Below are 12,255 nucleotides of genomic sequence, written 5' to 3'. Positions count from 1 at the left end.
TCACCTGAGGTCAGGAGTTCGAGACCAGCCTGGCCAACATGGTGAAACCCTGTCTCTACTAAAAATACAAAAAAATTAGCCAGGTGTCATGGTGCATACCTGTAGTCCCAGCTACTCAGGAGGCTTAGGCAGGAGAATCGCTTGAACCCGGGAGGTGGAGGTTACAGTGAGCCAAGATCGCACCACTGTACTCCAGCCTGGCTGGGCAACAGAGTGAGACTCTGTCTCAAAAAAAAAAAAAAAAAAAAAAAAGACTTGTGTAATACGTCTTGACTTTTATCTCCTGGCGTGAGAAAACGAAGCACTTATGTGTCCCCCACTGAGCACACCACAGCTGGTTCTTGCTTATTCTGGGTCAACTTCAGGTTGGACACTGACCAACAGAAGCCGCTCTTCAGAAGAGTATTCCAGACACAGAAGAAACTTTACACACTGCTGTGGCAGGGCAGAAAAGAGTACAAAGGTTTAATATGATGAGAAAAAGCAGGGAAGAGGAAAGCCCAAGATGGCTCTGTTACATATTTAAAGAGCTGCCACAAGAGGGATTAGAGTAATTTTGTGTGGTTCTGAAGAGTAAAATTAGAGCTGATAGGTAGGAGCTATCCTTTGAGCTCAAATGGTTTGAACTGTCTGAAACTAGAATGGTATTGCATGCATGGCAATGCTGTCCCTGTTATCTTTTGCCCTCCACTTTTCCCAATAACCAGAGGCAGAAAGTCATGATAGGAAAAAGGAAGGGGTATTTCTCCATCCACTGGGAGGTAAGACGAGGTGACCTCTAACAACCCTGCCAAGGCCACAATTCCATAATTCAAAGCCAGCTAATTTTTTGGATGAAGAGAGGACCTGCAGAAAGTAAAGGCACTCACGTTGGAAGCCTGTATTTCTCAGCACAGCTCATATGACCGTGATGCTCTGGGAAGAACAGATTGAAAAGTGGGGATGAATGAATTAATGATGATCTCAAAGACTCTCTGACATTGCCATTTTTAGTAACTGTCAAACACTGCATAAGTACAACACACGCTGTCTTGAGTCTTGATCGTCAATAGAGACAAATGCAATTAAAGAGCTATTCCAGGAGCAACCTTACTCTACTTTTGTTTTTCACTTCAAACTCTGGCGATTTCCTTCTCTACACTGCTAACGTTATTATGATATGGGAAATGACTAAAATGATGACCCTCAAAAAAGCAGGGATTTTTGTGTGTGAAAATGAGTACAATTTCCCACAGATAGGTAAGGAAAGAAAATATTTTTTATATATATGTGAAAAATATTTTCTTTCCTTACCTATGGGAAACTGTACTCATTTTCACATAAATATATTTATATATAAAATATATATTTATGTATATTATATTATATATTTATGTATATTATATATATTTATGTATGTTATATTTATATATAATATATATTTATGTGTTATATTTATATATAATATATATTTATGTATGTTCTATTTATATATAATATATATTTATGTATGTTCTATTTATATATAATATATATTTATGTATGTTATATATTTATATATAATATATATGTATGTTATATATTTATATATAATATATATGTATGTTATATATTTATATATAATATATATGTATGTTATATATTTATATATAATATATATGTATGTTATATATTTATATATAATATATATGTATGTTATATATTTATATATAATATATATGTATGTTATATATTTATATATAATATATATGTATGTTATATATTTATATATAATATATATGTATGTTATATATTTATATATAATATATATTTATGCATGTTATATATTTATATATAATATATATTTATGCATGTTATATATTTATATATTATATTTATGCATGTTATATATTTATATATAATATATATTTATGCATGTTATATATTTATATATAATATATATTTATGCATGTTATATATTTATGCATGTTATATATTTATATATAATATATATTTATGCATGTTATATATTTATATATAATATATATGTATGCATGTTATATATTTATATATTATATATTTATGTATATTATATATTATATATAATATTTATGTATATTATATATTATATATAATATTTATGTATATTATATATTTATATATTTATTTATATAATAGATTTACATAAATATATAATATATATTTATATATAGAGAGAGAGAGAGCGTGTGTGTGTGTGTAAGGTGTTGTGTATAAAGTGTTTCTATTGGAGTGCTAAATATAAGTAATCTTAATTAGGTTATTTTAAATAGTAAGTACAATTTGCCTTATAAAATAAATGCTAAAATGAGTATATCCAGGTCCATTTCTTGCCCATGGCAGAATGGGTTACCACTCAAAAAGTTACCAATGTTCCCCCAAATATTCCCGCATCCCTTCAATATCTATAATGGGTACCTTAAAATTAAACATTTTCAAATTTGTATCTTAGGGCCTTAAACTTTAGAAGGGTATGGTATAATAAAAATATGTATTAGTCTTTGCCCGTTTCCAGGCACAGAGCTACTAGAACTTGTGGAATTTCCTGAGTAATAGGACTTTTTTTTGTTATATATAACGAGCCCCTTTGACCATACCTGGATTTATGCTAATGAAGTGACCCTTGAGTGGGGAAGGGCTAGGTAGCTTCAGGATGGCGCTGGTTACCAGAAAGACCAAGCACATGGTAAGAGGGTTGGAACTTTCAGCCTCACTCCCTACCTCTGGGGAGAGAGGAGGTGCTGAAGATTGAGTTCAATCTCAATCACCAATGACCAGTGATTTATCAATGAAACTTACACAAAAGCTCATATGAGATGCAGGGAGCCTACAGGTTGATAAACACATTGATGGGCAAGAAGGGTGGTGTGTGCCAGGGTGGACACAGAGGTTCTGCACTCCCCTAAACCCATACATTTCCCTATGCATCTTTTCCATTTGAATGTTCCTGAGTTGATTCTTTTCTAATAAGCCTGTAATTATTAACGTGCTTTCCTGAGTTCTATAAGCTATTCCAGTGAATTATCAAATCTGAGTGAATTATCAAACCAGGTCATGAGAACCATGGAATCTGCAGTTCGCTGGGCAGAAGTGTGAGCAGCCTGGGCAACTCATTTGTGGCTGGTGTCTGAGGCAGGAACAGTCTTACAGAACTAAGCCACTGACCTGTGGGATCTGCACTAAACTGTGCGTAGTTACTGTCAGAATTAAATTGGATTGTTGGATATCCAATTGGTGTTGGAGAACTGGAGAATGGACTTGGACAACTGACACATATTTGGTTACAGGGAAAAATGCAACAAAACCCACAAATAGGGTAAGGGTCATAGCCTAAGATACAATGAAAATGTCTGTGCTCACCCTATCAATAGCTTTATGATTTTATAGACTTATATTCCCACAAGCCTTCACATTTCTCATATAATTGTTGTTTATTTATTTTGACTCAGCTAAATTTTGTGCACCAAATGAACACTGGGGAAAGAGTGAATTACATTAAAAATTTATCTTATGACATGAATTAATTTGCCTAATTATGACATTAGAGACTTTCAACCTTTGAAGTTCTATAGAATAGGAGTGATGATGGTGAGCTGGGATATGCAGGCTGTCCAGCACAGCATATGGTCACCACCCCAGGGGACTGACTGATGGGAGAGAAGGGAAGGTGCACAGAGTCAGTGTGAAGGGCTGAAGGCAAGGGATAGGGAGAGAATGAGGATTCTGGGTGACTGTCCTGAAGGACTCAGGCTGGGGAAGAGGCCTTGAGAGAAGGGAGCAGCAGGTTTGGGTAAGTTCATTATATTGTGCTCTTTTCCACCTCTCCTCTGTAAATGGAGCTCAAATGTCAAAACAGAGACATGCACCATGAAGTGTCTCCGAAAGTCTCCAGTTTTGAATTTCATCTCTTACCAAGGTGTCCACTAATCTGAGCCATTCCCCTTCCTTTATCCATGCTTTTAGCACATATCTCACTGATATTCTCAACATGTCACCGTCTTCATTCTCAGTGACTTAAATATATGTGTTTATGATTTTCCAGCTCCATGGCCTTTCAGTCTGTTGATTTCTTCTCTAAGGTTCTTGCCCTCCACCTACCTCAGTATGCAATCCCATGGTCATTACTAATAACTGCAACCTCCCCTAATCCCCTAATCTTAAATCCATGCATTTCACTTCTCTGACCACCACCTTCCTCCTATCTAGTACCCACTCTCCAACAATCCTTTGATCTTTTGTCTGTTCATGCACATTAGGCTTTCTACGTTCTGTCCTCCTCATCATCCAGCTTAAATTCCACGGTAAATCTTTATAATTACCCCCTTACGTATACCCTTAACTCCCTAAAGTGTTTTTGTTATACTCACTTTGCAAAACCTCGCCTCTCATTAAATGCAACTTACTTCCTGTTCTTGGTTGATATCTGACAATTGAATTTGGCTGGAGAAAAAGACAACCTGCTGATGGGTCTTGCTGTAAATTCATGACCAGAGATCTCTTAATGCTGCCTGGTAATCACTCTGCATTTCCCTGGTCCATCTACTCTTCCACTCTCCCTGGGAACCACCTCATACCTTCTTTTTACTCTTCAAACCTCTAGGCACCTTTCCCCATCTTCATTCCCACCTGATGATCTTGCTTCCTACTTCACTGAGAAAATAAAAGCAATTGGAAAGGACCCCAAAAGACCTCTCTCTCTCTTAACGTAGGGGTGTGTGTGTGTGTGTGTGTGTGTATGTACACACACACACACACACACACACATACACAACCAGCATCGGCACCCGTAGTCTCTGCCCTCCTGTCTGTTCTGTGGATGAACGTCCTAAAGCTGACCTTTTACCTGCTCAAAGGCATTGCCTTAGGAATTGTCTCTCTCTTACATGATCATAGCCCCCGTCTCTACTGGATCCTTCCCATTGGTGAAGAAACAACCTGACAGGTTTCCTATGTTAACAACTCCTCTCTTGACCACACTTCTGCCTGTAGTTAGTGTCCCATTTCTCTGTCCTCCTTTAGAGTAAAACTTGAAGAAGTTGCCTGTACTGCTAGATCCAAGTCCTTTTCTCTCATTCTTTTAACCCATTCCAAAGAGGCTTTTTATCTTCAATACTTCATAGACACTGCTCTTGTCAAGGTCACCAATAACTAATGAGCTGCTTAATATAATGCCCAGTCTCAGTTCTCATCTTATTTACCAGCAGCATTTGAAACAGTTGGTCATTCTTTCCTTCTGGAAACTCTTTGTAAAGTTGGAACCCAGGATACCACATTCTGTTGGCTTTCCTACTGTCTCGTTGGTTTCTCCCTCTCAGTCTCATTTGCTGTTCCTCTTCTTCTGCCTGACCTCTTAGTACTGAGGAACTCTTCTGTCCCTTCCTCAATCCTTTACTTATCTCATCTAGTCTCACAGTCCTTAAATGTATCGATTACTCCCAAATTCATATGTCTACACCAGACCTCTCCTCTGAACTCTGAATCTTATATGCAATTGCCCATTCAACATTTTCACTTTTCTATTGAATAGGCAACTAAATTCAACATGTCTGAAAGTGATCTCCTGATCTTCCCTTCAACAATGTCACTCCAACCTTGGCCAAATCTGATGTATCCACAGTCTTCCTCAATTGCCGAAAAGGCCATTCTTCCATGTATTCAGGCAAAATTCCTGGAAGCATTTTTGACTCTTCTCTTTTCTCTCATTCCCAATTTGGAAATTCCAAGGGCTCTACCTTCAAAACAGACCCAGAATCTGATAACTTCTGGTAACCTTCACTGCTACCATCCTGGCCTCAGCCGCCATCAACTTCAAGAAAAAAAAAAAAAAAAAAATGGGCCGGGCACGGTGGCTCACGCCTGTAATCCCAGCAGTTTGGGAGGTCCAGGCAGGTGGATCACGAGGTCAGGAGATCGAGACCATCTTGGCTAACATGGTAAAACCCTGTCTCTACTAAAAAACACAATAAAAATTAGCCAGGTGTGGTGGTGTGCGCCTGTAGTCCCAGCTACTTGGGAGGTTGAGGCAGGAAAATGGCGTGAACCCGGGAGGTGGAGCTTGTAGTGAGCCGAGATGGCACCACTGTACTCCAGCCTGGGTGACAGAGCGAGACTCCGTCTCAGAAAAAAAAAAAGAAGGCCAGTAATCTGTAATCCCAACACTTTGCGGAAGCCGAGGCAGGCGGATTGTTTGAGCTCAGGAGTTTGAAACCACCCTGGGCAATGTGGTAAAACCCCATCTCTACAAAAATACCAAAAAATTAGCCAGGCATGGTGGCGTGCGCCTGTAGTCCCAGCTACTCAGGAGGCTGAGGTGGAAGAATCGCATGAGCCCAGGAGGCGGAGCTTGCAGTGAGCCGAGATCGCACCACTGCACTCCAGCCTGGGTGACAAAGCAAGACTTCATCTCAAAAAAAAAAAAAAAAAATACATATATATATATATATATAAAATAAAACCTGGTAAAATGCATATAACATAAAATTTGCAATCAGTGATGTTTAGTACATTCACAATGTTGTGAAACTACAATCATTATCCAGTTCCACAATGTTTTCATCACCCCAAAAGAAACCCCAGTGCTTAAAAAAAAGCATAAAGCAGTCCCTCCCCATCACTCTCTCCCACCCCTGACACTGCTAATCCACTTTCAGTTTGTATGGATCACATTCCACTCTCACCTGGATCATGGAGAGCCTCCCACTGGTCTTCTTCCTCCCTACTGCCTCCACCTCTTGCTACAGTGCTCAAAGAGTGAATCAGATCACATTACAGACTCCCTCAAAATCTCCAGGTGCTTGTTATCTGACTCAGAGTAAAAGTCAGAGTCCTCACAGTGGCGTCCCAGGCCTGGACTCTGGGCCCCATGTTGCCTCTCTGACATCCTCTACTGCTCTTCCCCACCCCTCCCTCTGCTTCAGCTACGCTGGTCTCCTTTTGGTCCCTTGAACATCCCAAACACACTTTTTTCTTGGCGCCTGCACCAGACGTTTCCTCTTCCCGCAACACCCTCGCCCCAGATTTTTCTGGTTCCAAACTTTACTGACTTCAGGTCTTTGCTCAAATGTTGATTTCTCAGGAACATCCTATCTAAAAACACAACTCCCACCGCACCCTGACCCTCCTAATTCCCCTTACCCCGCTCTAGATAATTTACTTATATGGGTTGTTTATTGTTTATGCACCTCTCCTAGCCCCAGAAATAAATCTCCCTAGGCAAGAGAGCTTGTCTCTTCTGTTCACTCCTATCACTTAAAGCCTAGAAGAGCGCTTAACACACAGTCAGGCAGTACTGGTTGAAGGAATACATTAGTGAACAGCAGAGGGGCAGAAGTGGGTCACTGCTACCTTTATTTGACCAACTTCCTCTGACCTGTGGTAGCCCGTAAGGATGGAGGGGATGGCCACGTCACAGACCATACAGAATCGTTGCTCCAGGAAAGCACTGCCCAGAGCTCCTACAGCAGGAACCATTGGCGTTGGGAAGGAGAATGGTGGGAGCGGCTATCACCTCCTTTATCTCACTGTTAACAGCCCAACACCATCTTTCCGTTGTATTCTGTTGCCTAAACTAGCCCCACAGAGGGGCAGACAGTCTCCTAGTGGTCTCCTCTGTACCTGTTGTTGTCCACGTAGCGGATCAGCATGGGGTAGAAGGCATAGAGATCTCTGCAGAGGACCGCGAACTCATCCAGGATGAGGAGTTCCGCCTCCTGGGTGTCCCCTTTGCCATCGGCTTTCAACTGCTCCTCCTCCTGCACCGTCTTGACAGCTTTTTTCTTCAGCTTCTCCAGAGTTGGGATGAAGTGGCTTCTCAGCAGGTCGGGTCTGGCTTTGCTGATGATGGGCTGTGCATACACTGCGTTTACAAAGAGCCTCCCCGTCATTTCACGTATTATGGCAATTGATGAAAATGAAAGACATGACTGAAAGGTGAGGCCATGGAATCCCATCAACTCAGGATGGCACCTGCCCCTCGTTTCCTTCCTCAATCTTCACCTTGATACCTCCCTCTCATAGAGTCACCTCAGGGGATGGGGGACCGAGGCCACTATGGGAGAAGGTCCATATTCCTGCTCTGCTCTTCCAGGCCATGGGGAGCCCCTGCCTCCCTCGAACCTCTCAAGCACACATGGCCTATGCCACACCCCTTAGCTCTTCATGACAGACTATTTTGTATTATTTTATAGTCCATTCTTTTTGCTTTCGGCTCACTAGCAGATTGTAAACTTCCTGAAGGAAGACTTTTATTAACAACAAGTACTGTGCTAAGAGCGGGCACAGTACTATATGCTTTCTGGTTATTTTACAGAACAATCTGTTGTTAAAAGCACATTAACCCAACTACCATCCTCAGCCTCAACACTTGAAACCTGCCAACCTATTGCCTGGAGACTCCTCTGGGCTCTGAGGGAGGGATATAACTCTGGTATCAATTATAAATGAACAAAAAGAGGCTGGGGTGATCACTAGAAGTTGAAAAGCAGAAACAAGCAATCAGAGAAAGAGCAATATGCCATTGCATTGGTCTTTTTTTGTTTTGTTTTTAAAAAGATCAGAGTAATTGTAAGAAAAAAATGAGTGAGAGAGAGTTGCGAACCACTGACAATCTACATTCACATGTTTTCAAAGTGTCTTTAGCTTAAGGCATTTCAGTTGGAAACAGCTTGCATTCCAGCAATTTTCTTCGAAATATCACTTTATGTTTTACTTTTATAAAAAAGATACTTTTAGAAAGAGAAGGTTAATGGCACTCTCTGCATTAACCAAGAAGTTGTGACTTCTTAGCCTTCTTCAACGAGCAACTCTGCTTTAGATATGTAATCAGAATGGCTATATCTTATGTGGGCGATTTGGGGTTACTACTTAAAATTGACTTTGTTTAGTCACCAAGAAGTAAGTAGCCTGTCTGAATGAAGTCTAGATTCACCTGTGGAATAACAGGCCAAACTTCAGTTTCCATCAGTGGCCCTCATGCTGTGACACCTTCCCTCTGTGCACCTCTAGGGAGGTAAGGGAGGAGATTTTTCTGAAACCCTTCCTTCCCTTAATTCAGATTTACCAAGTAAAACTCATTGAAAAATTACTTTATGGTTAACAATATTTTAGAACTAATGGGTAATAGAGGAACACCAACTCTATTCAAATGTCCACAGAGGCTTATGTTATCTAGCTGCCATTAGCACCCAAGATATTTATAATTTTGATCTCAGTTCATCTGTGAGACAGGAAGAAGCAGTAACTTTTCTTCCTTGGTCCTGCAGAAGGACATTGATTCCTTTGTCCAGGAAAGTAAATATCAGTGTTGGATTAATAGTTCCCTTTAGCCTAGCCACTGTTTTCATGTCCAGGAGATTATATGGGTAAAGATGTTACTGGTGGACTCCACTACCTAAATCATAGGTCCATCAAAAGCAGTAACTTTGCCTTAGCTTCTATCTCCTTGGACTGTAGTTTGACAGAGAGGACACAAAATATTTGTGGTTTCCTGACTGTGGAAAGTATAGTTATTGATTTTCCAAGCCTGTCCTTTTCTTGAAGTTGCTTCAGGAAGAGAAAATTGGCTAATAACATTCATTGAGAGCTGGCTGCATGTAAGTAACTTTAGAGGGATACAAAAGAAAAAAAAAAACAGCGCCACTACCGTGAGCCCACATGAGACAGTGTCTTAGAAAGCATAGAGTGAAATACAAATGCAGAGTGACAGTAAGGAACTTACAGTGTAGGTCAGATGGGAGTGAGTTTTATACAAGTGGAAAACACACAGGGTTACTTACCAGGAAAATTCTGGACAGTTATTACCGTAAGAGCAAATGGGATTCTTGAGTACCAAAATCAAATAAAGCAATGCTCATTGGATTTGAGTGGAGTTGATTAAGAAGGGCTTCCTGGAGATTTGAGGGGCCTGGATGAGTAGGGGAGTGGGCCAGGGGCATTGGCCCCAGGAAGCTCTTCAGGGGAATATGTCAATTCTTTTTACTGTTAAGCAACTGGGGTGGGCATGGGGAGGTTTAAATATAGAATACAGCTTGTGCAAAACCATCTTGGAATTAATAATAGAGATGAAAAGAGAATACAGATTATCTTGGCCCCTGGGCTGGGGACTGGGGAGAAAAGGCATCGGTACCTGCAATGCGCTTCATCCAGGAGGCCTCATCGATGCCCAGGTTGTTGTTGATGATTTTCAGAATGTTGCCCAGGATGAGACTGAGGTGTTCAGAGGTGACCTTGGTGCAGCACGGCCCTGTGCTGGAGGGCAGGTTCTCAGGCCCCCGCTCCCACCAGTAGGACAGGTAGTTGCAGAGCATGGGTAAGATCACCTCGATGACATGGGGCATCTCTGTGTACCGGGCCCCTGACTCGGCCAGGTCATTGATTTCCTTCATCAGGCCTTCCAGCTGGGGGATGTCAGGACACATGTCTTCCACCGTGTCTGGCATCCCCAGAACTGATTGAGAGGAAGAATAAAGGGACAGAAATTCAAAAGCACAGTGGGTGCAAGCTTCTTTCTCTCTGCCCCTCCTTTCCTTTGGTCTTTAGAAATAAATTTCTAGAGCTTCACAGCAGTGAGCTTGGATGTGGAGTGGCTTTTGTCCTCCAGCTGTCTGTGAACAGACTGCAGCTTCCAGAGGCTGCATTATCTTCCTAAATGTCATGTTGAGGTGAGGTTAAAACAAACACATGGTTAAAGGAGTACAGCAGACACAAGGATGAGGGATAGTTAGTTCCTGAGACTACCCTGTGATGAAGCCAGTCTCTTGGCTTCTCCCTCTTGGCCTGCCTGCCTGGGCCTTAGTGTGTCCCCTGCAGGAAAATCAGTAATCAGAAGAGAAAAGCAACTGATCAGTGTTTAGTTGCAAGTTGTGGTGCCACTGCCTGGATCACATCTATACTCGGCTTAGGAAAGGAAAAATAAAAGTCCACTCATCTAATAGTCTTTCAGCTGGACCAGAAACAACTTTCCATCCAGCTGGAATTCCGGGGGGGAAAGCATCGCACATGGACTGATTTCTGACTTCACGATAGAAATGATGGATGACCTGAGGTGGCTTGATTGACTGCCTATCAATCACTTAATCCTTTTTGTTTCCAAGGACTGATTTGTAAGGAATCGTGGGAGCCCTATCTTTTCCTCACTCTGAATGATTGAGGGTGCTGCTCTAGACAAGGACACACAGGCTGAAGTATCAACAGACAGAGTTCAATATTCAACCAGGGATGGTTGTCAGATGCAAGAACTGTAAACAGAAAAATCCAGGGCTTATCTGTCCTGCTTCCCTTAGGTAAAGGACACTCTTTCCTGCAAGACGGAAGGAAGACTGGAAGCTTCCTGAAGTTCCTGACACATGAGAAGATAACAAGGGCTCTGAGGGGAGGAAGGGACATGGACAATTCTGAGTAAGAGCCACAAGCCCAAAGCTTTGCATACTCACCCACTGATCTAACTGCTTCCTACAGAATGTGTCTACTTCATCCTCAGGCCAAACTTCTCAAACTGGGGCAAAAACATCAGGCACTGAAGGAGCTAGGCAGTCTGGGAAGCCACAGGAAAAATGTGGTGTGTTTTCCCAGAACATCAGTTCACTGGAAGATTTGAGGAAATTATTTTTGATATTTGGAATCAAATGCAAAGTTCTCAGACATTTCCAAAGATAAAGCAGAAGACTGCAAATACAAATGTATGTTTAGTGAACTGGGTTATGCCTGCAGGCCCTTTGCCATTGGGATTACCATTGGCTTGAGGTCTTTCTTCTCTAGATTTTCAGATTTTATATCCATTAGAATTGAAGGATTAATAAATAGGAGAGGCCATACCAAATTCCTTGGCCTTTAGGAATACTGGTCAATTGAAAGGGACTGTCTCAATTTCTCTCATGGTTATAGTGCATGGAGCAGATATACAGAATAATCCTGGCTTTCTTGGAGAGAATGAATCTGCAGCTGAGACAAGTGGTTCTTACCTGGACAGGATGTGCAGTTGCAAAGCAATGGATCCCAGCAGCCTTTATGCTATGGAATAGGCCCAATGAAGCACTATTACCCTTTTCCTAGTGATGATTTTTGTTGCTATCACTAGAGCCTTTTGGTGGATAGAAGGCTAAAAATCTCTCCTCCTTGGATGTCAGGAGTGGACCAATATCTTTTAAAACCCAGACAATTGAAAAGGATTAATAGCATGAAAGCCAAAAAACCCCGAACTCTTGTGATTTGCGCAAGGAAATTATGGGTCAGATATGGTCATTTGCAGAGAATGAGTCTGTC

General features: G+C 41.2%; 1 protein-coding gene across 4 annotated transcripts in view; it reads right to left on the bottom strand.

Moving 5' to 3' along the window:
• RYR3 (ryanodine receptor 3) overlaps positions 1–12,255 on the bottom strand; it is a 565,081-nt gene that overhangs the window by 73,933 nt on the left and 478,893 nt on the right. For all 4 annotated transcript variants that reach the window (XM_055278588.2, XM_055278589.2, XM_055278590.2 and 1 more), the window contains exons 66-67: positions 10,121–10,441; positions 7,612–7,852 (exon numbers count right to left, since the gene is read on the bottom strand). In XM_055278588.2, the coding sequence (XP_055134563.2) occupies positions 7,612–7,852; positions 10,121–10,441 (562 nt within the window). The remainder of the gene's footprint in view (positions 1–7,611; positions 7,853–10,120; positions 10,442–12,255) is intronic.

The sequence above is a fragment of the Symphalangus syndactylus genome, chromosome 5 (genome assembly GCF_028878055.3).
Source record: "Symphalangus syndactylus isolate Jambi chromosome 5, NHGRI_mSymSyn1-v2.1_pri, whole genome shotgun sequence".
Taxonomy (NCBI): domain Eukaryota; kingdom Metazoa; phylum Chordata; class Mammalia; order Primates; family Hylobatidae; genus Symphalangus; species Symphalangus syndactylus.
Note: the sequence above shows the minus strand (reverse complement) of the source record. Positions and strands in the feature narration are given on the sequence as shown.